Source organism: Coregonus lavaretus (assembly GCF_964263955.1).
Source record: "Coregonus lavaretus genome assembly, chromosome: 11".
NCBI lineage: Eukaryota > Metazoa > Chordata > Actinopteri > Salmoniformes > Salmonidae > Coregonus > Coregonus lavaretus.
The window spans coordinates 53,650,880-53,678,225 of NC_139998.1; the positions used below are offsets into that span (position 1 = coordinate 53,650,880).

Genomic DNA, 27,346 nt, shown 5'->3' on the forward strand with positions numbered 1-27,346 from the left:
TCAGCTAAGCAACATTTAATATTTCCATCTGGACAGATCCATGACAGGGACATGCATTTTTCTTGTAAATGACACCCAGGGTTTTTATCAAACTCCATGTCATTAATTAATCAAATGAAGCATAGTCTGACTTGCTATGCATTATTAGAACTCAGTTGAAGAGCGAAATACTTTAACCTCCTCAACTTGCTAATGGGAAACTCATCGGCTGGAACCTCAATGTATTTTAAGAAGATCTGTTCATTACAGACCTTACTTACAGCCTGATCCTCCTTTGGATGATCTTGAATATGAACAAGGTCAACTCCTTTTGGACTTCGTAAGGGAAACTTTTCAATGTGGCAAGGTCGTTTAAGCGTTTAGGAGACTGGGGACGTGAGGCTAATACCATTCCTGATTTAATGTTATGAAAATGGCAATGAGCTTTGATATTGGGTAGTCATGATGACATGATACAAAGTAAATTCTGCATAACTATTGGCTGTAAGTGATCATCCTTTAATCATGCACCTAAGTGCCTATCTAAACAGCTGTTTGCTTAGTCATACTCGAGAGTGACAATGGCCACTAAACATAATTGCGGTCCAAATGACCCTGACTAACCCAATAGGCAAGTGCCGTCGAGCGTTTATAGTCAATCCCTCATACATGAAATTAGGAATCACTATAAAATGGACAATAGTTCCAGTGGTAAACCATCTGGGTAGAAAAGAGCAGACGCTCTGAGCTATCCAACCAGGGCCTAGACTACTGCTCCTGGTAAACCATCGGCTCCAGTGTACCTGAGTCTAGTGACACTCTCTCAGGAGTGTGTGAGCTGGGGACAGTCTGTTCTACATCCACCTGGATCAGCTCTGTCTCGTCCGTCGTCTTCTTCTTCCGGTGAGGCGTGTTCTTGGGCCGGTCCCCATGTGACAACAGAGGGCTCTTCTTGTCCTGCTTGCTGTTCCTCCTCTCTCCTGGCTCGCTGAGGTCCAATAGGTCCAAAGTGGAGGACAGAACTGGAGGGGGAAATCATACTATAGTGAACAAAAATATAAACGCAACATGTAAAGTGTTGGTTTCATGAGCTGAAATAAAAGATCAGAGAAATGTTCCATAAGCACAAACAGCTTATTTCTTTCCAATTCTGTGCACAATTTTTTTCCCATCCTTGTTAGTGAGCATTTCTCCTTTGCCAAGATAATCCATCCACCTGACAGGTGTGGCATATCAAGAAGCTGATTAAACAGCATGATCATTACACAGGTGCACCTTGTGCTGGGGAAAATAAAAGGCCACTTTAAAATGTGCAGTTTTGTCACACAACACAATGCCACAGATGTCTCAAGTTTTGAGGGAGCGTGCAATTGGCATGCTAACTGCAGGAATCTCCACCTGCTGTTGCCAGAGAATGTAATATTCATTTCTCTACCATTTCTCTACAACGTCGTTTTAGAGAATTTGGCAGTACGTCCAACCGGCCTCACAACCGCAGACCACATGTAACCACGTCAGCCCAGGACCTCCACATCCGGCTTCTTCACCTGAGGGATCGTCTGAGACCAGCCACCCAGACAGCTGATGAAACTGAGGAGTATTTCTGTCTGTAATAAAGAACTCATTCTGATTGGCTGGCCATGCTCCCCAGTGGGTGGGCCTATCCCCTCCCCAGGCCAACCCATGGCTGCGCCCCTGCCCAGTCATGTGAAATCCATAGATTAGGGCTTAATGAATTTATTTCAATTGACTGATTTCCTTATATGAACTGTAAGTCAGTAAAATCGTTGAAATTGTTGCATGTTGCGTTTATATTTTTGTTCAGTATAGTTTAGCTTCTTGGTAGATCAGTTCAAATATTTGCTTTACAGAGAGACGCATCTTCCTTAAAGCTGTCATGACAAACCTAATGAACATTCCTCAACAGACTTGTGACTCCGAAATTAGTGACTCAAGGAGGGATTCATTATGAGCTATACATTTTCACGTCATTGTTAATTGACATACATTTTTTTTTTGCAACTCTGGAAAACAATCAGTCACTGTTTTACTTCACATTTCTCGGCACATCATTGAGTTAAGCCGGCCATTTAGCCGTCAAGGGTATTATTTCCATCAGTTGCCCCCTGGTTAGGAGTTTCTCAACCTCACTGAAGATCTAAGTATACTTTGATGGCCAGGCTATGGACAGCTAAGGCAGCTGTTCACTGGCGGAGCTTTTCTGTTTGGTAAATTAAGCAATTTAATCGCAGACCATCAGACCGGTAAGGACAGGGACCCTTTTTCAGTGATAAAGGCTTTTCTGTCCTTTTTTAGGTTAATGTTCATTTTAACCGCTCACAGCCTATAGTATGAGAATGAAAAAGCCCTTCCTGCCTTAATAATGATGTCCTCATAGTCAGGTTTAATTTCGATAAAGGAAAGAACAGTGGCGGCAGGTAGCCTAGCGGTTAAGAGCGTTGGGTCAGTAACCGAAAGTGGCGCTGGTTCGAATCCCTTAGCCGACTAGGTGAAAAATCAGTCTATGTGGCCTTGAGCAAGGCACTTAACCCTAGTCGCTCTGGATAAGAGCGTCTGCTAAATGACTAAAACGTAAATAGCTTAATTAACTTATTGGAGTTAATTAATTTATATTGTGAGTATATTAAACATGTAGAGTTTTAGGAAAAGAGACTATGCAGATACATTTAACAAATTAAAACAAATAAGGTCTGGTTTATTGTCATGGTGTGCTAATAGCTGTATTGCAGTGTGTGAAGAACACTTAATAATGTCCACGTAGTTCCTTTAGTAATGCACAATTTTGTGTATTAAACTGTGTTTTTTTTTGCATTTGTTAAAGCTAGTTTGTTAATGTAAAAGTGTGAGGGAGTGTAAAACACTATCTTAATACAGTCATAAGAGGTAGCATTACATGGTTGTGATTTCCCTCGACATATGATAGACATGATCAGCCTTCGTGTGTGTGCACACATCTCTCAGTAAATAACACACTGTTGTTTTATGACAAACGAACGGGGGGACGCTCCTCTGAATGTAATCTGTAGGTAATTAGAATGTGTGCCGCTCCTTGATATCTCTGTGCTCCTCAAATGATGAATGCAATTAGAAATCAGAGGAAACACTTGTGGGAGATGGAGACGTCGCCTGAAGTGTTATCTCTGTCAGGAGAAAAGCCATGTGCTGAAAGAAACCAATATGGATAAACAGTTTTGGTGACCTTAAGTCTAGTTGAGATGATGAGGTTGCCAGCTGAAAGCACATTTGATGTGTATTGTGTATGTATACGAAGGATAGTATCTCTGTTTATTATCTATGCATAGTCACTTTAACTCTACCCACATGTACATATTACCTCAATTACCTCGACTAACCGGTGCCCCCGCACATAGACTCTGTACCAGTACCCCCCTGTATATAGCCTCCCTACTGTTATTTTATTTTATTGCTGCTCTTTAATTATTTGTTATTTTTATTTTTTACTTATCAATGTTTTACTTAACACTTATTTTTCTTAAAACTGCAGTTGGTTAAGGGCTTGTAGGTAAGCATTTCACTGTAAGGTCTACACCTGCGCATGTGGCAAATAACATTTGATCTTTGATTTGATTTGTTTCTATCATAGTGTTCTGAGCATCGCTATTGAGTCATTTAATTGATTGAGTCCGCATTGTCATGGCCATGTTAAAGGTTTCTATTTCAATTCTTGAAATGCTTTGTTGGATGTTGTTGTCAGTTCACTTTTAGGGAAGATACGTGTACATTATATCTGAACATATAATATTTGAGAGTTATAAAGTTCCTTATTGCAGTTTATTGTGGTCAGGTAAACTCAGGATTGTGTAAATCTTTTTTTATTTTTTGTAATATCCACATGGCAGTCATAAACACTGAAATACAGTACATGGATATTGCATTGATAAATAGACAATAAAACATTCAAGTTAAAATACAAGTGAAAAACATGACACTATTTACATCATTTACGTTTGCCGATACTCAACAGAGAACAATGACGTCTCATTGGATCTTTTACAAGATCGTCCCCCCCCCCCCCCCCCTAGCCTATTGGAGATAAAATTGTCCATTGGTATTGTCAAGAGCTGAGCTTTGTGTTAGTCTTTTGTATCGGGACAGCTCAACCTGTGGAGATTACTGAGAAGTGAGTCACTGTTCTTTCCTATCCTCGCTCTCTACGGAGCCACTGACCTTCAGTTGGGGACCTAACGTCTAAATGACTGTCATTTTGAATCATCCCAATCTACTCAGTGTGAAGACACAGCAGGGCATCAGACCACCTTTAACTTCTGGCGTGCTCTGTGCTTTTAGTTACAGTACTTTACTCGACACACTAATAACAGAATTAAACTGGTCGTGTCTGTGTAGTTAAAACATCTCTGGCAAGACGCTGAGACTGAAAATGAGTAGTGACCTTTTACCTATTTGATCAAACAGTAGCTACTGACGGTAGCCAGGACAAGGTTAATCTATGAACTACTATTGACGTTGTTGTTTAGGTCTTGTTAATAATGTAGTAAAAACGTAATTGGTAATCCGGTACATGCGCTTCATTCGACTTCCACGCTGTGACTGTGTCCATACGGCTATCATGCAACATTGCTGCGGTATGTTGTCATAACTTTGCATTATGCATTGAGTGTATTAAATATTGATGACCACCGTGACACAATAATACAATCCCCCTGATGTAACCGGAGTGTTAAAGCAGCCCTCTATTACATTAACTTCAGTCAACTTACATAGTGTTACACATACCCCTTTCACATACAGACAAAAAAATCCCAATTTTTTACCATACCGCCTTCATGGTATATTTAAAACATGGTATATTAAAACATGGTATATTGAAACCCAACTCAAGAACTAGTCATGATTTCACAGACCCTGTAATCAAAAAACAGATATGGGGTCTGTGAAAATGGATCTCTGTTTTTATCCAGGTAAATTCATTAACAGTTCCATTGTTTAACAGCTCCCTTATTTTAGTATCAAACAGCCCCCCCCCCCCCCCCCCCCATGGTTAAACAAAACCCCCCACCCCTCCCAAATGTCAGGTTCAAACTGATATGTATAAAAGGGGGTATACCTGCAAGAAGGTGGTAAATAAGGGTCTGTTTGAAAGGGGGTCATATTCACATTAACTTATGATTATTATTACAGGTAATATACCCTGTCTTCTGTCTGAAATAGGTCATAGTGTTATGAAAACGTCAATGGCCAATGCATGAAGGGGTTACTACAGCAGGCTGGGTAGACAGAGAGGAGAGGGAGGTCAGTGGAGGTACCTGCTGTGTTTGAAGTCACTGGGCGGGCAGCTCCATGGCACTTGGTCTCACAGAGAAAGTCGTCGATGGAGGGGCTGAGCAGGGGGCGGCTCTCTTGTTGCTCACTCACCAGCTGCAAGTGCAAGCAGACGACACTGCTTAAAAATCACACACAACATGCCCTTTTGACCCTTTTCCTGGAAATGTCAACGTGCCCCAGACGTTATGATAACATGTAGTGATGTGTCACTGTGTTGGCCATTTCAAACAGTGTATCATGTAATTCAAACAAAGTGATGACATGACCTGACGTGACCCACCTATCCCCCACTAGTTCATGGGTGTTCTGTTTTTCCCCTTACTTGCTGACCACACTGCCCGCGTTGCGTGCACGAGTGTTGCAAAATAAATGTACACATACATGTTATTCAATAATTTCATCCAAACTGCTTGCGTCAACAAGCGTCTGCGTAGCCAGGCGCTAAAATAGAACTTGGTTCTATTTTTTATGCTTGACGCGCAGCAAGTCCCACCTCTCCCATCTCCTCATTGGTTTTTAGGAGCATATACCCACGTGGGTGATTAAAAGATGAACTGAGGTCCACACTCCACACTCCACCTTCTGCAGCGATACAGCATCCCATCTGGTTTGGGCTTAGTGGGACTATCATTTGTTTTTTAACAGGACAATGACCCAACACACCTCCAGACTGTGTAAGGGATATTTTACAAAGAAGGAGAGTGATGGTGACTTGGATCAGATGACTTGGCCTCCACAATCCCCCGACCTGAGATGGCCACAATTGAGATGGTTTGGGATGAGTTGGACCGCAGATTGAAGGAAAAGCAGCCAACAAGTGCTCAGCATATGTGGGAACTCCTTCAAGACAGTTGGAAAGAATACCAAGAGTGTGCAAAGCTGTCATCAAGGCAAAGGGTGGCTATTTATTTTGATTTGTTTAACACTTTTATGGTTAGTACATGATTCCATATGTGTCATTGTCACACCCTGGCTCTGGGACTCTATATGTTGAGCCAGGGTGTGTTTATTCTATGTATTGTATTTCTGTGTTGGCCAGAGTGGTTCCCAATCAGAGGCAACGAGTGTCAGCTGTTGCTGGTTGTCTCTGATTGGGAGCCATATTTATAGAGGCTGTTTTCCCACAATAGTTGTGGGATCTTGTTCCAGTTGGTTTGTTCCAGTTTGGGTTATTCCGTGTTTGTTGTGTTTAACCTTTGGACGTCACGGTATCGTTTATTGTTTTGTTCGAGTGTTTACTCTCTTCAATTAAAGTATGTTTGCCTACAACGCTGCGCCTTGGTCCACTCACTCTAACGATCGTGACAGAAGATCCCACCATACCAGGACCAAGCAGCGTGTCCAGGAGCAGGCGGCCTGGACATGGGAGGAAGCGCCGGGAAAGGAGCTGGAGAGGTTGGCGATGGCCCAGGTGGGCAAATTGTGGTCCTGGGAGGACATGCTCGGGGGCAAAGGGCCATGGGCTAAGGTGAAGGCCCTGGCTAGAGAGGAGCAACGGCGTCAACAGTGTCGTCGTCGGAAGGGACGAGAGGCAACCCCAGAAAATTTTTAGGGGGGGGGCACACGGCATGGGCGACTGGGCAGCAGGAGGCTGCCACAGGGCAAATTGGGAGATTAGGAGAGGAGGCCACCGGGTTTGGGGGGCCAGAAGGCAGGTTGGCGGAACCTGGATGGAGAGCAGAGCCAACTCCCCGTACTCAGGCATGGCAGCATAAGACTGGTCAGGTTCCGGGGTATGCGTACTGTGCCACGAGTGGTCCGGCATAGTCCGGTACGTCCTGTGCGAGCACCCCGCACGTGTCGTGCGAAGGTGGGCATGCAGCCAGGACGGAGTGTGCCGGCTCAGCGCTCGTGGCCTCCAGTGCCTCTCCTCGGTCCCGGATATCCTGCGCCAGTGTCACGTGCTGTTATGCCAGTACGGGTACACAGCCCTGTACGTCCTGTGCTGATGCCTCACACAGAGTGTGTGAAGGTAGGCATTCAGCCAGGACGGGTTGTGGCAGCTCTTCACTCCAGGCCTCCTATCCGTCTCCACAGCCCGGCCCGGCCTGTTCCTGCCCTTCGCACCAAGCCTACGGTGTGCGTCGCCCGCCCGGCCCGGCCTGTTCCTGCCCTTCGCACCAAGCCTACGGTGTGCGTCGCCAGTCCGGCCCGGCCTGTTCCTGCTCCTCGCACCAAGCCTACGGTGTGCGTCGCCAGCCCGGCCCGGCCTGTTCCTGCCACTCGCACCAAGCCTACGGTGTGCGTCGCCAGCCCGGCCCGGCCTGTTCCTGCTCCTCGCACCAAGCCTACGGTGTGCGTCGCCAGCCCGGCCCGGCCTGTTCCTGCCACTCGCACCAAGCCTACGGTGTGCGTCGCCAGCCCGGTCCGGCCCGTTCCTGCTCTACGCACCAAGCCAGGGGTGCGCATCATCAGCCCGGTCCGGCCCGTTCCTGCTCCACGCACCAAGCCAGGGGTGCGCATCGTCAGCCCGGTCCGGCCCATTCCTGCTCCACGCACCAAGCCAGGGGTGCGCATCGTCAGCCCGGTCCGGCCCGTTCCTGCTCTACGCACCAAGCCAGGGGTGCGCATCATCAGCCCGGTCCGGCCCGTTCCTGCTCTACGCACCAAGCCAGGGGTGCGCATCGTCAGCCCGGTCCGGCCCGTTCCTGCTCCACGCACCAAGCCAGGGGTGCGCATCGTCAGCCCGGTCCGGCCCGTTCCTGCTCCACGCACCAAGCCAGGGGTGCGCATCGTCAGCCCGGTCCGGCCCGTTCCTGCTCTACGCACCAAGCCAGGGGTGCGCATCGTCAGCCCGGTCCGGCCTGTTCCTGCTCCACGCACCAAGCCAGGGGTGCGCGTCGTCAGTCCGGTCCGGCCCGTTCCTGCTCCACGCACCAAGCCAGGGGTGCGCGTCGTCAGTCCGGTCCGGCCCGTTCCTGCTCCACGCACCAAGCCAGGGGTGCGCGTCGTCAGTCCGGCACAACCCATGCCTGGGTCACCGGTGCCTGGTCAGGTACCGGTCAGCTGCTCCACACCGGAGCTTAAGCAATCCGCTCCTACGATGTCCAGTCCAGCTCCAGCCAGCGGGGCCAGACCGGACCAGGGGCGCGACGGGGGGATTATTGGAGGGTGGTGGGCGAGCCCGGAGCCGGAACCGCCTCCGAGGAGGAATGCCCACCCAGCCCTCCCCTGTTTGGTCTATGTTGAGGCGCGGTCGCAGTCCGCACCTTTAGAGGGGGGTACTGTCACACCCTGGCTCTGGGACTCTATATGTTGAGCCAGGGTGTGTTTATTCTGTGTATTGTATTTCTGTGTTGGCCAGAGTGGTTCCCAATCAGAGGCAACGAGTGTCAGCTGTTGCTGGTTGTCTCTGATTGGGAGCCATATTTATAGAGGCTGTTTTCCCACAATAGTTGTGGGATCTTGTTCCAGTTGGTTTGTTCCAGTTTGGGTTATTCCGTGTTTGTTGTGTTTCACCTTTGGACGTCACGGTATCGTTTATTGTTTTGTTCGAGTGTTTACTCTCTTCAATTAAAGTATGTTTGCCTACAACGCTGCGCCTTGGTCCACTCACTCTAACGATCGTGACAGTCATTTCATAGTTTTGATGTCTTCACTAATATTCTACAATGTAGAAAATTGTAAAAATAAAGAAAAACCCTTGAATGAGTAGGTGTGCCCAATATATATATATATATATATATATATATAAATTATATGACAGACAATATTCAATTAGGGTAAACAACAACACAATAGTTTGGACATTTTGGAACTATAAAACCGGCTTTAAGTCGAACTCCTCGTTAAGGTCAAGAGGAGACAGTGTGTTGAGCCTGTGGATCCAGAAAGATTCCCTTTGAAGAAGTTTCCTCTCAATGTCCCCCTCCCCTGTGTGACATCTTGACAATTTCTATTCCAATGTATCCGGGAGAGCTAATAGGATGTGAGAATCTTAATGATGGCACTAAAATATGTATTACTAGCCACGAGGTTGCACACAGCCTGCCATACGCTTGATATGAAAGGTGCTGCCCCGCGGCTTCATGATCCGTCTGTATGCGCTCAAAGTGTGGCTCTAACAATGACAGATGTTCCCGCAACGGTATTTTCTGGTGTGGTTGAACTGAACATTAATGAGTTGGTTGTTTTATTAGCCATTCAAGGCAAATTGAAGAAAAAAAAAGACAACCTTTTAGTCAATTTGGACATTATCCAATGATGGTTACGGTTATGAAAAGTGTCCATGTGAATACGTTTACATTTTATATTTGCTTGGGGAGAACCATTTGAGTTCAACGATGCTGGATCTGTAATAACCAAGGAGGCACCTCCAGCCAGGATTCATGATCGATTGTTTTATAAAGGAATTGGATGTCTCACTCTATTTCACCCTCCAAAACCTCAAAGCGTAACTTCCTGCGGTATAATTGCCAGCAAAATATGGGCCCTTAATGAGAAATGCGAATCATTTCGGAGCCCCTGCCACTTAATTAGATGATCTTCACTGTATTCAATTAAAAAAGCGCCTCTCTTTTAGCAAAAATATAGAAAGATTGCTGACATTAATGGGAATTATTAAGGGGACAGACCCCATCTGGGTAATGACAACCAATGGCTCAGAGAAGCACTGAGAGAAGCCCTGCAGGGCCATCCTAGATGTGCAGGACACAGAATAACAAACTTCTCTGTTTATTACTTATTCATCATTATAAACTGGGTGGTTCGAGCCGTGAATGCTGATTGGCTGACAGCCGTGGTATATCAGGTTGCCATTCCTGTAATATAACCATGTTGGGTGAATGAGTGCTACCTCAGGCCATGCAAGAGTTAGATTATTGTTATGACACCAGTCAGCTCCTGATGTAATCAAGTGGAAACCTTTCAAATTTCAAACATTAATCTTAGTGTTGGCGAATGCTAGCCAAGTAATTTCACAAGTAATCGCAAACATACTGTTACACAGATTTCAAAATGCCATGCATTTCATCCCTCTCGTTGGTATTGTCCATTCGATCATAGTTTGTTCCGTGGTCATCGAAGAGAGAAGAGAGATGCAGTCTCTTCACAATTCATTCACAACCAGCACCAGTAGCACCCTCACTGATTCTCTATTGCATACCATTGTCATTATTGTTGGTCAGACCACCACACACAAGCACACAAGTCCAAACATACAGTACCCTACTCTACATGGGCTGCTAGCCTTCACCTGACCCTGTGAGTGACATTGACATTTTGACATTTTAGTCATTTAGCAGACGCTCTTATCCAGAGCGACTTACATGAGCAATTAGGGTTAAGTGCCTTGCTCAAGGGCACATCGACAGATTTTTCACCTAGTCGGCTCGGGGATTAGAACCAGCGACCTTTCGGTTACTGGCACAACGCTCTTAACCACTAAGCTACCTGCCGCCCATCTACAGGGTGGTCCTAGGGCAGGGTCGTCAAACTCATTCCATAGAGGGCTTAGTGTCTGCTGGTTTTTTGGTTTTTCCTTTCAGTTAAGACCTAGAAAACCAGGTGAGTTGAGTTCCTAACCTTAATTCATAAATTACGTTTGACACGTGTTGTCAAAGTTCTTCGAAGAACCTTAGGGTTCTTGGCACTGAAAATGCCCCCCAAAAGGTTCTTCCAAGAACCCCATAGGAGGTGGGGTTCATCGAGGAACCTCCTTAGTTGGTGGGGATTCTTGCAGGAACCTAACTGCCCAACTGAAACATTTGGATTTGAATTTGAAAGGACAGCAGGTGAAGGCACTTAACTGAAAAATTTAAAGATCTCCTCAATTTAAGTTAAGGTTTGTCCCTTGTATGATCTAAATTGATATTGTTTTATGATGATACCATCTATCTTTCATCATTGTGCAAATCTTTCTAAAACAGAAAATGGACACAATTCAATGGATATCAATCAACAAAGAGGTAAGAATATGTAGGCTATAAGAATATGTTGAAGGCTAGCTGTATTGGGTGCAGATGACTGAACTGCTCACTTTCGTGTCTGTGTCTGTAGGTATACAGACAAGGAGGCATACAAAGGTATGTAAATTGGTATTGGTATGTTATGCAGATCACATGTACCATCCTCCTCCCTTACCTCTTCAATTAATATCCCATAAGCCTCTACATTATGGACAAGGTATGTGTATGAAAACCATTATCAAAACAGTTTCTTTCATTCACATTTAACACAAAAACTAAGGTATGAATACTGTCCTGTGCATGTTTTGTTAATCATCTGTGTAATTACACGTTTTTGGATTCACAGACTTCACCCTTCCTCTGAAGAATATAACAGGAAACCTGTTCCATCACCATGCACTGCAAAATCATTCTGGCTATGGATACTGAGAACATCAACACATTAACATCAACACACCAGAGGATATACCCATAGGACTTGGGGCTCTGCTGGGAGTTTACCTCATATTTAGATTTTTTAATTCTGCTTTGCCACTAAAATCATAATAAACACTGACAACTAAAATATTGTGTTATTGTTGTTGATGTAGTTATGCATATTATTATTATTATTATTATTATTATTATTATTAATAATAATAAATAATAATACAAATAAATAATAATAAAAGGGGAGGGGGGGGGGGGGGTAGTTAAAAAATGAACCCAAAATGGTTATTTGAGGATCCATTAAAAGGGGTTCCCCACACAGTTTCAATGTGAAGAACCCCTAAAGGATACTCCAGGAACCTTTTCTTTTTAGAGTGTAGGGTGTCCATGATGGAAGCTATTAGATAGATGTGTTCATCTGTGATTCATAGCCTCCATCATGGAGACCCTGGGACTTCCTTGTAGATGTCACTCACACAGTCAGGTGAAGGCTAGCGGCACATGTAAATACACTGTGCACACATTGTAGGACGCCCCTCGAGACCCGGAATATAAAGGCCAATGGCAAATTAAATCCTTTCAAAGTGGAAATTCCATTCATGGATGCATGTGCCTGTGTAACTTTTGACAGCACTTTCAACTTTGCCGATGGTGATCGGTGGGGAACATCTGTCGGTGAATAACAATTTATTTCCGTCACATTTGCGTAATGTTTGCAGAGGACATCTGCCGACGAGAGTGATGCATTATGGAGAGACGGCTCGTGAAACGCCATGACGTGCATGTGACGATCGCCCATAAAGATAGCCTTCCTTGAAAACCTCCCATCTTTTTTAGCATCAAATAAGACAAATTGCGGTGCCAGGATGTAGGCCTAAACCTTGTCCGTAGACGAGCGTGCTTCGTGAGGTGAATCATCACTAACTGTAGCTCTTATCGGGAATCCTAACCCCTCCTTTCCCTTGACAGATTAGTGTGATTTAAGGTCAGTTTTCACACAAGAGGGGTTTCGCAATTAAATTCCCTGACATTTGAATTGATGAGATAACATACCAATGATGAACTAATTGGATATGGGGTCTCCCTCACACTACTGAATTATATTGTGCTTAGTTTTATGGATTAAGTAAGTAGCCTATTGAGACATAAAGAGAGAAATACTTGACATCACTAAGAGCCGTATTGAATGAAAGCTGAAATTTTCCAGGATAAGTATGAAGCGGTTTTCTTGCACGTCACACATGCACATTTTGGACACATTCACACAGTGAAACAAAAATAATCTACATTTCTTATTGATTCTAGAACATGCTTTCTTACGTATCTTTTTCTTATTGATTCTAGAACATGCTTTCTTACGTGTCTTATTTCTTATTGATTCTAGAACATGCTTTCTTACGTATCTTATTTCTTATTGATTCTAGAACATTCTTTCTTATGTATCTTATTTCTTATTGATTCTAGAACATGCTTTCTTTATGTATCTTTTTCTTATTGATTCTAGAACATGCTTTCTTACGTATCTTATTTCTTATTGATTCTAGAACATGCTTTCTTACGTATCTTATTTCTTATTGATTCTAGAACATTCTTTCTTACGTATCTTATTTCTTATTGATTCTAGAACATTCTTTCTTATGTATCTTATTTCTTATTGATTCTAGAACATGCTTTCTTTATGTATCTTTTTCTTATTGATTCTAGAACATGCTTTCTTACGTATCTTATTTCTTATTGATTCTAGAACATGCTTTCTTACATATCTTTTTCTTATTGATTCTAGAACATGCTTTCTTACGTATCTTATTTCTTATTGATTCTAGAACATTCTTTCTTATGTAACTTATTTCTTATTGATTCTAGAACATGCTTTCTTTACGTATCTTTTTCTTATTGATTCTAGAACATGCTTTCTTACGTATCTTATTTCTTATTGATTCTAGAACATTCTTGCTTATGTATCTTATTTCTTATTGATTCTAGAACATGCTTTCTTTACGTATCTTTTTCTTATTGATTCTAGAACATTCTTTCTTACGTATCTTATTTCTTATTGATTCTAGAACATGCTTTCTTACGTATCTTATTTCTTATTGATTCTAGAACATTCTTTCTTCTGTATCTTATTTCTTATTGATTCTAGAACATGCTTTCTTACGTATCTTTTTCTTATTGATTCTAGAACATGCTTTCTTACGTATCTTATTTATTATTGATTCTAGAACATTCTTTCTTATGTATCTTATTTCTTATTGATTCTAGAACATGCTTTCTTTACGTATCTTTTTCTTATTGATTCTAGAACATGCTTTCTTACGTATCTTATTTCTTATTGATTCTAGAACATTCTTTCTTATGTATCTTATTTCTTATTGATTCTAGAACATGCTTTCTTACGTATCTTAGTTCTTATTGATTCTAGAACATGCTTTCTTATGTATCTTATTTCTTATTGATTCTAGAACATGCTTTCTTATGTATCTTTTTCTTATTGATTCTAGAACATGCTTTCTTACGTATCTTATTTATTATTGATTCTAGAACATTCTTTCTTATGTATCTTATTTCTTATTGATTCTAGAACATGCTTTCTTTATGTATCTTTTTCTTATTGATTCTAGAACATGCTTTCTTACGTATCTTATTTCTTATTGATTCTAGAACATGCTTTCTTACATATCTTTTTCTTATTGATTCTAGAACATGCTTTCTTACGTATCTTATTTCTTATTGATTCTAGAACATTCTTTCTTATGTAACTTATTTCTTATTGATTCTAGAACATGCTTTCTTTACGTATCTTTTTCTTATTGATTCTAGAACATGCTTTCTTACGTATCTTATTTCTTATTGATTCTAGAACATTCTTGCTTATGTATCTTATTTCTTATTGATTCTAGAACATGCTTTCTTTACGTATCTTTTTCTTATTGATTCTAGAACATTCTTTCTTACGTATCTTATTTCTTATTGATTCTAGAACATGCTTTCTTACGTATCTTATTTCTTATTGATTCTAGAACATTCTTTCTTCTGTATCTTATTTCTTATTGATTCTAGAACATGCTTTCTTACGTATCTTTTTCTTATTGATTCTAGAACATGCTTTCTTACGTATCTTATTTATTATTGATTCTAGAACATTCTTTCTTATGTATCTTATTTCTTATTGATTCTAGAACATGCTTTCTTTACGTATCTTTTTCTTATTGATTCTAGAACATGCTTTCTTACGTATCTTATTTCTTATTGATTCTAGAACATTCTTTCTTATGTATCTTATTTCTTATTGATTCTAGAACATGCTTTCTTACGTATCTTAGTTCTTATTGATTCTAGAACATGCTTTCTTATGTATCTTATTTCTTATTGATTCTAGAACATGCTTTCTTACGTATCTTTTTCTTATTGATTCTAGAACATGCTTTCTTACGTATCTTATTTATTATTGATTCTAGAACATTCTTTCTTATGTATCTTATTTCTTATTGATTCTAGAACATGCTTTCTTTACGTATCTTTTTCTTATTGATTCTAGAACATGCTTTCTTACGTATCTTATTTCTTATTGATTCTAGAACATTCTTTCTTATGTATCTTATTTCTTATTGATTCTAGAACATGCTTTCTTACGTATCTTAGTTCTTATTGATTCTAGAACATTCTTTCTTATGTATCTTATTTCTTATTGATTCTAGAACATGCTTTCTTACGTGTCTTATTTCTTATTGATTCTAGAACATGCTTTCTTACGTGTCTTATTTCTTATTGATTCTAGAACATGCTTTCTTACGTATCTTATTTCTTATTGATTCTAGAACATGCTTTCTTATGTATCTTATTTCTTATTGATTCTAGAACATGCTTTCTTATGTATCTTATTTCTTATTGATTCTAGAACATGCTTTCTTACGTATCTTATTTCTTATTGATTCTAGAACATGCTTTCTTACGTGTCTTATTTCTTATTGATTCTAGAACATGCTTTCTTACGTGTCTTATTTCGTATTGATTCTAGAACATGCTTTCTTACGTGTCTTATTTCTTATTGATTCTAGAACATGCTTTCTTATGTATCTTATTTCTTATTGATTCTAGAACATGCTTTCTTACGTATTTTAATTCTTATTGTCACGTATACTCCCCCTCTGGCCTCTAGGTCACCAGGCTGCTCTTTATTATGCACACCTGTCACCATCGTTACGCGCACCAGCGCCTCATGAGACTCACCTGGACTCCATCACCTTCCTGATTACCTCCCCTATATATTTCACTCCCTTTGGCTCCTTCCCCAGGCATTATTGATCCTGTTACTCTGTTCCTGCCTGTACGCTACTCTTGTTTTGTTCCATGTTTTATTTATCATTAAATGCACTCCCTGTACTTGCTTCCCGACTCCCAGCGTACATTGTTACACTTATTGATTCTAGAACATGCTTTCTTACGCATCTTATTTCTTATTTTATTTCTTATTTCTCATTTCTATTTATTTTGTGTTTTTGTTCTACCTTATTTTTAGTGCTACATTGATATTGATTACTGCATTGTTGGGTTTGGAGCTTGCAAGAAAGGCATTTCACTGTACTTGTGCACATGACATTAAAACTTGAAACTTGTATCCAGGAAAACCTGGTTAGGTATTTTAGTTTTCCATATTTAGCTTCAAGTTTGATCTCTCATATGTACGGGATACACATTGTATAGAGCAGTGGAGGCTGCTGAGGGGAGGACGGCTCATAATAATGGCTGGAATGGAGTGAATGGAATGGCATCAAACACATCATTCCATTCACTCCATTCTGGCCATAATACTCTGTTCCAGCCGTTATTATGAGCCGTCCTCCCCTCAGCAGCCTCCACTGGTATACATCCCCCAATGAAATGCTTACTTGCAGATTCCTTCTGGACAATGCAACAATAATAACAGATAATAAAATATAAGAATAGGAACATAAAGTAAATGGCTCAGTAGAATAGAATAAACATTTTATCATAATTATAATACAGGAAGGCACAATTTATAGCGCAATATTAACACGTGTTTTGAGGAAGGGGGGATTGGGGGGCAAGTGTTTAAACTGTGCAGTATTTAACAATCATAATAAGAGTCTGGAAGCAGCAGTTGTGAAGTGCGGATGTGTGTATGTCTGTGTGCGTGTGTGCGTGCGTGAGTGCATGTGCGGAGAATCAGAGAAGGAGGTCAGTCCAGTTCAAGTAATATAATAATAATAATAATAATATGCCATTTTGCAGACGCTTTTATCCAAAGCGACTTACAGTCATGCGTGCATACATTTTTTTTTGTGTGTGTGGGTGGTCCCGGGGATCGAACCCACTACATTTACATTTTACATTTACGTCATTTAGCAGACGCTCTTATCCAGAGCGACTTACAAATTGGTGCCTTGGCGTTACAAGCGCCGTGCTCTACCAGCTGAGCTACAGAGGACCAAGTGCAAGTGTTCAGCAGAATGATGGTTTGTAGATAGAAATTGTCTGTTGGTATCAGACCTCATGCTCCGATACCATCTGTCCGGCGGGAAGGGAGAGAACAGCTGGTGGCTGGGGGGTGTGTGGTCCTTGATGATGCTGCGGGCCTTCCTCAGACACCGGTTCGGGTAGATGTCCTGGATGGGTGGGAGCACGGTCCCAGTGATGTACTGGGCCGTCTTCACCACCCACTGGAGGACCTTGCGGTCGTGGACGGAGCAATTCCCATACCAGGCCGTGATGCAACCGGTCAGGACGCTCTCTATGGTGCAGCGGTAGTATTTGGAGAGGACCCGGGGTAACATGCCGAATTCCTTCAGCCTCTTTAGGAAGTCGAGATGCTGTTGCGCCCTCTTCACAAGAGTGGCGGTGTTGTTGGTCCATGACAAGTCTTCAGTGATGTAGACGCCAAAGAACTTAAAGGTGCTGACTCCCGTTGATGTGGATCGGGGCATGTTCCCTCCTCTGCCTAGTGAAGTCAACAATCAACTCCTGTGTTCGGCTGATGTTGAGGGAGAGGTTGTTGTACTGGCACCACAATGCCAGTTCACTTACCTCCTCCCTATAGGCTGACTCATCGTTGTTGGTCATCAGGCCTACAACAATGGTGTTGTCAGCAAACTTGATGATGGCGTTGGTGTCGTGCAAAGCCTCACAGTCGTAAGTGAACAGGGAGTACAGCAGAGGGCTGAGGACACACCCCCTGGAGGGCCCCTGTGTTAAGAGTCAGTGTGGAGGAGGTGTTGTTGCCAATCCTCACAGCCTGTGGTCTGCCTGTCAGAAAGTCCAGGATCCAGTTGCAGAGGGTGGTGTCCAGACCAAGGGCTCTGAGCTTGGTGTCGAGCTTGGAGGGAACAATAGTGTTGAATGCTGATTTAATTGAACGTGGCCCCATACTGTAAGACAGTAAGGTCAAGGTCATGGATGTCTGATGCACTGTTGATAGAAGACGTTGTGCTATTTGAATTGAACAGTTAATAAACCATCCTTGCGCTATTTGAATTGAACAGTTAATAAACCATCCTTGTGCTATTTGAATTGAACAGTTAATAAACCATCCTTGTGCTATTTGAATTGAACAGTTAATAAACCATCCTTGCGCGGGGTCTGCAAAGCACTTACTGTAATTGGCAAAGGAATAACTCGAAATAATGATCTTGGTTAACCCCTTTTTCATAACATGATAGAGACCTCCACATCTTCCCTGCTAATCATCCTTCGGTTATTAGGGACAGGCAATCCATCCAATTATCTGTGGTGTACAGAGTCTTGGGACGCTAACAGGTAACAGTGGAAAGGCCAATTATAGGTTTACTGTCCTGGCTCAAACTGAAACATGAGGGATTTTGGCCACATTCGTCCTCCCAAGCCTCTCTCTTTGCGTCGAGGTGGAGGAGGCTAACGTTTTCCAGCATATCACTTTGTACCTTTTTGCTTGCTATCCTGTGCAAAGCACATTGCAACTTTGTTTACAAGTGCTCAAGGGGTAATCCAGAAATGATGTAATGGAAAAACTTCAGCTAATTGCGCCACCTGGGCATGACTCCAAGAGATCTCTTAGATGTTGTTGTCAAGGGAACCTGAACCGGTTAAACCCATAGGAGGTGGGGGGGAGGGGGGGGGGGGGGGGGGGTGGGAGGTGTGAAGAGGGGGGAAGAGGTGTGAGGGGGGGGGGGTGCGTTGTGAGTGTGTTTAAAGCATTGGGAGCAGAGGAAAGACCATTTGTTTGTCTTTCTGATATGTCTTTTTATGAATTGGTTAACTGGAAGCTATGTATTTTTATGTCTAGTGCTGTGCGGAGAATCGGTTAACTGGAAGCTAAATGAGTGGTGGCTAGATGTTTGTGATCTGATGTTCCAACATAACAAACGTCAAAGGCAGCGAAGATGTGATCTACGGAGCTGCCCTGACTCATTATGCTGTCTTCTCTTGGTGAGGAGGGACATCACAGTCAGCCTTAGGATACTAACATACATTAGAACATCTTGTTCTTTGTTTGAAACCATTGTTTGCTCTGAATCTTTGTTAAATTAGCGCCATCCTGCTAGCTCGTCTTCAGTGGGTCTTTTATGTTGATATCCAAGGGACAGATGCATCCGCCAACATCCGCTCCCATACCCTGCTGTATGAACTTCCAAAGGGAAGATATTTTGGTTTATTATGATTTACGTTACAGTACTAAGTGATGAAAGCTCATTATATTAGAGCATCATTGTTGATATACCTAAAAAGCTTCCCATTGTATAGAGAACTATGGATCATTGTCCATTCCCAAAGTCATTCATCATTTCTGTAAGATTCCGAGTGGCGCAGCGGTCTAAGGGCGTCACTACAGACCCTGGTTCGATTCCAGGCTGTATCACAATCCAGCCGTGATTGGGAGTCCCATAGGGCGGCGCACAATTGGCCCAGCGTCGTCCAGGTTTGGCCGGGGTAGGCCGTCATTGTAATTAAGAATTTGTTCTTAAATGACTTGCCTAGTTAAATTAAAAAATAGAAGGGCTGTACTGCACTGTAAGCCATTAGCCACTTTGCCTGTTGTCTAGCATGAGTATATATGTGACAGTTAGCTCTTTGCCTGTTGTCTAGCATGGGTATACACTACCAGTCAAAAGTTTGGACACACTTAATCATTCAAGGGTTTTTCTTTATTTTTACTATTTTTTACATTGTATAATAATAGTGAAGACATCAAAACGATGAAATAACACATATGGAATCATGTAGTATTCAAAAAAGTGTTAAACAAATCAAAATATATTTTCTATTTGAGATTCTTCAAATAGCCACCCTTTGCCTTGATGACAGCTTTGCACACTCTTGGCATTCTCTCAAACAGCTTCATGAGGTAGTCACATGGAATGCATTTCAATTAACAGGTGTGCCTTCTTAAAAGTTAATTTGTGGAATTTCTTTCCTTCTTAATTCGTTTGAGCCAATCAGTTGTGTTGTGACAAGGTAGGGGTGGTATACAGAAGATAGCCCTATTTGGTAAAATACCAAGTCCATATTATGGCAAGAACAGCTCAAATAAGCAAAGAGAAATGACAGTCCATCATTACTTTAAGATATGAAGGTCAGTCAATCCAGAAAATTTCAATAACATTGAAAGTTTCTTCAAGTGCAGTTGCAAAAACCATCAAGCGCTATGATGAAACTGGCTCTCATGAGGACCGCCACAGGAAAGGAAGACCCAGAGTTACCTCTGCTGCAGAGGATAAGTTCATTAGAGTTAACTGCACCTCAGATTGCAGCCAAAATAAATGCTTCACAGAGTTCAAGTAACAGACACATCTCAACATCAACTGTTCAGAGGAGACTGCGTGAATCAGGCCTTCATGGTCGAATTGCTGCAAAGAAACCACTACTAAAGGACACCAATAAGAAGAAGATACTTGCTTGGGTCAAGAAACACGAGCAATGGACATTAGACCAATGGAAATCTGTCCTTTGGTCTGATGAGTCCAAATGTGAGATTTTTGGTTCTAACCGCTGTGTCTTTGTGAGACGCAGAGTAGGTGAACGGATTATCTCCACATGTGTGGTTCCCACCGTGAAGCATGGAGGAGGATGTGTGATTGTATGGGGGTGCTTTGCTGGTGACACTGTCTGTGATTTATTTAGAATTCAAGGCACACCTAAACAACATTGCTACCATAGCATTTTGCAGCGATATGCCATCCCATCTGGTTTGCGCTTAGTGGGACTATCATTTGTTTTTCAACAGGACAATGACCAAAAAAACACCTCCAGGCTGTGTAAGGGCTATTTGACCAAGAAGGAGAGTGATGGAGTGCTGCATCAGATGACCTGGCCTCTACAATCACCCGACCTCAACCCAATTGAGATGGTTTGGGATGAGTTGGACCGCAGAGTAAAGGAAAAGCAGCCAACAAGTGCTCAGCATATGTGGGAACTGCTTCAAGACTGCTGGAAACGCATTCCTCATGAAGCTGGTTGAGAGAATGCCAAGAGTGTGCAAAGCTGTCATCAAGGCAAAGGGTGGCTACTTTGAAGAATATAAAATATAAAATATATTTTGATTTGTTTAATACTTTTTTGGTTACTACATGATTCCATATGTGTCATTTCATAGTGTTGATGTCTTCACTATTATTCTACAATGTAGAAAATAGTAAAAATAAAGAAAAACCGTTGAATGAGTAGGTGTGTCCAAACTTTTGACTGGTACTGTATATATTTATACTCCGGACTCCGACATTGCTCATCCTAATATTTCTATATTTCTTAGTTCCATTCTTTACTTTTAGATTTGTGTGTATTGTTGTGTATTGTTAGATATTACTGCGCTGTTGTGGAGCTAGGAACGCAAGCATTTCGCTACACCGGCAATAACATCTTCTAAACATGTGTATGCGATCAATAACATTTGATTTGATTTATACATTGTTACGTTGTCTATATCTGTACAGTTGTACCGCTGGTATGCTCCAGACTCATTATGATTGTCACAAAGTGAAGAGAAAACTTCTATATTCCCATACTGATTTAGTACCGCAGTGTCATTGGAGGCAATGAACATCCAGTACAATCAAATCGAGGGTGATTGACAGGAGAGCCCTCCTTCAAATACTCAATGATGATTTGAAAGCTCTGGTGTTGACTGGGTAGGTAGTAAAAGGATGTTGGAACTGGTATTTGCCGATGCTACAAAGTTAGAAACAGTGCTCTATTGACTTTCTAGTAGGCAATTGATCCGTGTCACTCTGGGTCATCTTAAGGGAATGGTGGTGCTAGTATGCAGAATAGAACAGACCTCTGTGTTTGTCTGAGGAAAGCAGCATTCAGCACCTCTCCTCTCCTGGACACCGGAGTATCTAGAAAGGGAATACTAAGGCCATTGCTGTAAAGGCCAATTCTTTATCACTGACCTTGTGGAAGGACTGCGGAACTACTTTCGTTTGACCTTGAGGAAGGACTGCGGAACTACTTTCGTTTGACCTTGAGGAAGGACTGCGAAACGACTTTCGTTTCACCTTGTGGAAGGACTGCGAAACGACTTTCGTTTCACCTTGTGGAAGGACTGCGGAACTACTTTCGTTTCACCTTGTGGAAGGACTGCGGAACTACTTTCACTGACTTTGTGGAAGGACTGCGGAACTACTTTCGTTTGACCTTGTGGAAGGACTGCGGAACTACTTTCGTTTCACCTTGTGGAAGGACTGCGGAACTATGTTCGCTGACTTTGTGGAAGGACTGCAAAACTACTTTCGTTTGACCTTGTGGAAGGACTGCGAAACGACTTTCGTTTCACCTTGTGGAAGGACTGCGGAACTACTTTCGTTTGACCTTGTGGAAGGACTGCGGAACTAATTTCGTTTGACCTTGTGGAAGGACTGTGGAACTACTTTCATCAAATTAACTAATTCACCCTCTGCCCCTTTTTAAATTGATTAAGATGTGCACAATGTTGCATCCTACTTTGTGACATGGCATACGTTGTGTCATGTTTGTGACATGTTTCTGCTAAATGTGTGTAACAACAAATCACAATGAGACATTATCGACAGTTGTTGAGCAGTCTAGTCACGTCTTTCCATTTACTTCTCAGACTAGTGAAGGTAGGCGGTTTCCTGCTCGTTTAATGCACCTGTCTGTTTTTTTTATGTAGTAGCTGATCTACGTCCAGATATGCACCAGATCCCAGTCTGATTATGGAATGAGTCAGCGAGAATGTTGGCTTTATTTAAGATTCTGGAAGCTAAAAATGGCTCCTGTTTTAAACAAATTGAAAGAATGAAAAGTTAACTCACAGAAGAAAAGGACAGAGAGAGGCCTTGTCTAACAAAAGACAGTCAGCAAACACAGCATTGTTAACGGAACTTTTAGATAGTACTAGATCTGAATACAAAGAAGCACATGATAAACATATTTGTTGTGCAGCGCAATAGAGTGCATTGCTGGTTGGGATTAAAAAGAAAAAAGATCAAAATCCTTCTCTTCAATATATCATTACTCAAAAAACACATCATGGCATTTTATGTAACTTAGCATATTAAAGCCTACAGAGCCCATTTTATAACTTAAACATCAGAACAACACTATACTGTCACCACAGCACAGAAACACACACACGCACGCACGCACGCACGCACGCACGCACGCACGCACGCACGCACACACACACACACACACACACACACACACACACACACACACACACACACACACACACACACACACACACACACACACACACACACACTTCAAGCACTTTTCATTTACATCAAGCACAGAAAACAGATAGAAGCGTACAATAGCATCTGCTATACCCATACGATCCACATATTGCTTCAAAGCAATACCGAAAAGCACACTGACAATCGACTACATCTACAAGAATAGATGGCTTAATTATGTCCTAGTTCTAATGCCATGCTGCAAGGTAATGCATTATGGAAATGCATACACATTAGTAAAGTTTAGCTGCTTATGAGGTGTAAAAATCTGCATTTGGACTGTCTTTTTCCTAAACTGCATTGGAAATGGGCTAAACATGTTGCTGATATAGAACCTAATTGCTAATTCTGCTAAGACTACCTGATTGGGTAGATTCACTTGGTAATGTGAAGTCATTCTGCTAAGACTACCTGATTGGGTAGATTCACTTGGTAATGTGAAGTCATTCTGCTAAGACTACCTGATTGGGTAGATTCACTTGGTAATGTGAAGTCATTCTGCTAAGACTACCTGATTGGGTAGATTCACTTGGTAATGTGAAGTCATTCTGCTAAGACTACCTGATTGGGTAGATTCACTTGGTAATGTGAAGTCATTCTGCTAAGACTACCTGATTGGGTAGATTCACTTGGTAATGTGAAGTCATTCTGCTAAGACTACCTGATTGGGTAGATTCACTTGGTAATGTGAAGTCATTCTGCTAAGACTACCTGATTGGGTAGATTCACTTGGTAATGTGAAGTCATTCTGCTAAGACTACCTGATTGGGTAGATTCACTTGGTAATGTGAAGTCATTCTGCTAAGACTACCTGATTGGGTAGATTCACTTGGTAATGTGAAGTCATTCTGCTAAGACTACCTGATTGGGTAGATTCACTTGTAATGTTACAGTGAAAAACCCATTAAGCTACACCTGAGGAACTCTCACTAACAATTCCTGCATTTATTAATAAGGTGTTGCTGCTGCAACAACATATTTAATTAAGGTACAAGTTAAATAGCATATAATTTAAATAAATCAATGAAATTACATTTAGATAAAATGTCATTCCTGGCTACAGCTGAAATACTGGCTGGTTATTGGTTGGCGATGAAGAATGTAGCAGGCATCTTATACCCCATAGAGCAGCTGAAAAATGAAATAAAATCACTGTTGTTGCTTTTTGCTGTCGTGATGTTATTCATGTGGTAGAAGGGGTCAGGTTAGGCTCAAGAGGGTAGATATGGGATGCTCAAAGCCTTGCCATTGATTTTATCATCACCAAGAATAGGAGGAAAATTCAGTTGGGGGTGAGAGGGGATAGGGGGTGTTCGGAGGGGTTGCGATGGTTCTGCCCACCTTGGTTGTCACGGTGAGGAGGGGTTTCCCTTCTGAAGACGCCTTACTGGGTATCTCCTTCAGCACCATGGCAACAGTCTTATCTGCAGCCCTAGAGTCTCTCCCCTATAACAAGTGAAATCAACAATGACTCGTGTCAGGACAATTGGTGGTTCAGTCAATGTTTTTCCCCCTCTAGGGCATCTTACCAACTTTACTTTATGATGATGGAATTATATAATAGGCTATGGTGAGCTATCTAGGAAAAAACAGCAACATTGATTAAAAACATATCCACAAGACTATGACAACGGCTATGGAGGGGTCACTATACACAGAGGAGCATGGTCTCTTGCAGTGGAGGATCCTCAGAGGAGGAAGGGGAGGACCATCCTTCTCAGTGAATTTCATAACAATAAAAAATAAATATATATATGTATATATATTCAAATGTCACCAAATAATTGATTAAAACCCACTGTTTTGCAATGAAGGTCTACAGTAGCCTCAACAGCACTATGTAGGGTAGCACCATGGTGTAGCCGGAGGACAGCTAGCTTCCGTCCTCCTCTGGGTACGTTGACTTCAATATAAAACCTAGGAGGCTCATGGTTCTCAACCCCTTCCATAGACTTACACAATAATTATAAAGACTTCCGGAGGACATCATCCAGCCTATCAGAGCTCTTGCAGCATAAACTGACATGTTGTCCACCCAATCAAAGGATCAGAGAACTAATCTAGTACTGAAAGCATAAGCTACAGCTAGCTAGCACTGCAATGCATGAAATATGGCGAGTAGTTGACTCAAAATGAGAGAAAGACAATAGTTTAACAGTTTTAAACCAATTAATTTCTTCAAAAATGAAGGAGAAGCAAGAGAGAGTGTCATTTACTTAGCTAGCAAATGCAGCTAGATAGTTTAGCGTATTCAAACACCCTGCTCACACAGAGGAATGCTATGTTAGCTAGCTCGCTATGACTATCCAACGCAATACTGGAACACTTCCCAGTCAAGGTAAGCTTTTGGTTTTACTCATTTATTGCCACTGGGGCCCGCCGGTCTAACTGCTTACTGACTATACACTGTAACGTTACTGTATGATTGTAGTGGGTTTACTAATGCATTAGTTCTATTAGCTATGTTGACTATGACGTTATTTTAGCTAATATGGTGACAACGATGGAGGCTGTGTGTAGCCGTTATGATATGGTTTGGCTTGGAGAGGTTATTTCGCCTGGTCACATACAGCTGATGTGTTGTGCATTGTTCACAAATGAAGTTCACAAATGAAGAGAAAAGGTGAGAGGATGTGAGAAGTAATACAACGTGGCTGCTATGAAAGTGAACTGTGTGATCAGGGGTGTATTCATTCCACCGATTCTGTTGAAAAACGTTTCTTGAACGGAAGCAAACAGAACGAAATGGGGATAAACATACCTGAATTACACCCTAGATCAAGGCGGTATTGAATGTGTCACTGTCTGTCCATGTGTCACTGTCACCTCAACATTTTCTCTCTACCTGTGTGCACCTATGTTGTAAACTTTCATTCATAGGCTAGGTTGTAGCAACCTCAAGATGTGTATCGGGAAAATTTGAGTATCATGTAATAGCCTAAACCTATCGATGTTACATTGAACTTGGTGAATGGAATATGAATGACAGTCATCCAATATGCTGTAATAGAAATAAGGCCATGCTCATGAAAAAAAAAAAAAATTGGCCTCCCTCATCTTAAACGGCACAGACCGCCACTCGTCTCTTGTTACCTTCAGCAGTTTGATCAGATATAGCTAGTATCTCTAATGATGACGAGTGGACAATACAGTAGGAATGTGCTAGTCAGTCTCTCATTGGTTAGAATGATCTAGGCTGGGTGATGAACTAGACACGTCTCCTGGATGACCTCCAAGGGGACATATGGCCATACTGGAAAGTTGCAGTTCACGTTTCGGCGTGACCTCATACCGTGACTGTCGCTCGCCTTATTACAAGGCTGAAATGTATTTCAAAAGCCCATTGTTATCTTGATTCTAGACCGTAAAACCATCAACAATCTGGCAAAATGAAATTAATTGCTTTCACAGAACTCAACTGTCATTTCAGAGTGGCTCATCTCACCAATAGATGGATTGTTGGAGAAATATGAAGGTTCTGGCTATATAAAGGTGACCTGCCCGAAACATTAAACATGAATAGCAGAACATTTGTAGTGCATTCATGTTACCAGCATTTCACATACTGTGTGTACAGGGAAATCACTATGTCTTGATATACTGTATTCAGGATACAGAAGCCCTGTACAATCAAACATGTTAACCCTGTTTCCATAGTCAAAAAAAAAAAAAACATTCTTGCGAGAATCCAAGTTTATTCAAGTACTCAACCAAACAATGTCTACGCTACAGTTTGAAAACAGACAATCTCAACTGCATATCAATTACAACATGTCATATTTCTGTGCAGTTACACTGCACTGTTGACTTGTGGTTTTTGACTTGTGGTTACCTGGTTCCATTGTCTAGGACCCTTTGTATTTTGACGAGTATATAACCTGCATTAGAGAATAAGTATTTTTCCCAATTGACTCTGTGCTCCCAGTAAGCTTGATTCTAATTGACTCTGTGCCCCCAGTAAGCTTGATTCTAATTGACTCTGTGCTCCCAGTGAGCTTGATTCTAATTGACTCTGTG

General features: G+C 41.8%; 1 protein-coding gene across 1 annotated transcript in view; it reads right to left on the bottom strand.

Annotated features, from left to right (window-relative positions):
• LOC311137596 (PEX5-related protein-like) overlaps positions 1-27,346 on the bottom strand; it is a gene marked incomplete at its 3' end in the record, with an annotated part of 155,140 nt that overhangs the window by 42,355 nt on the left and 85,439 nt on the right. The window contains exons 2-4 of the mRNA XM_084172102.1: positions 24,671-24,775; positions 5,286-5,397; positions 783-1,001 (exon numbers count right to left, since the gene is read on the bottom strand). Coding sequence (XP_084028228.1) covers positions 783-1,001; positions 5,286-5,397; positions 24,671-24,775 — 436 coding nt within the window. The remainder of the gene's footprint in view (positions 1-782; positions 1,002-5,285; positions 5,398-24,670; positions 24,776-27,346) is intronic.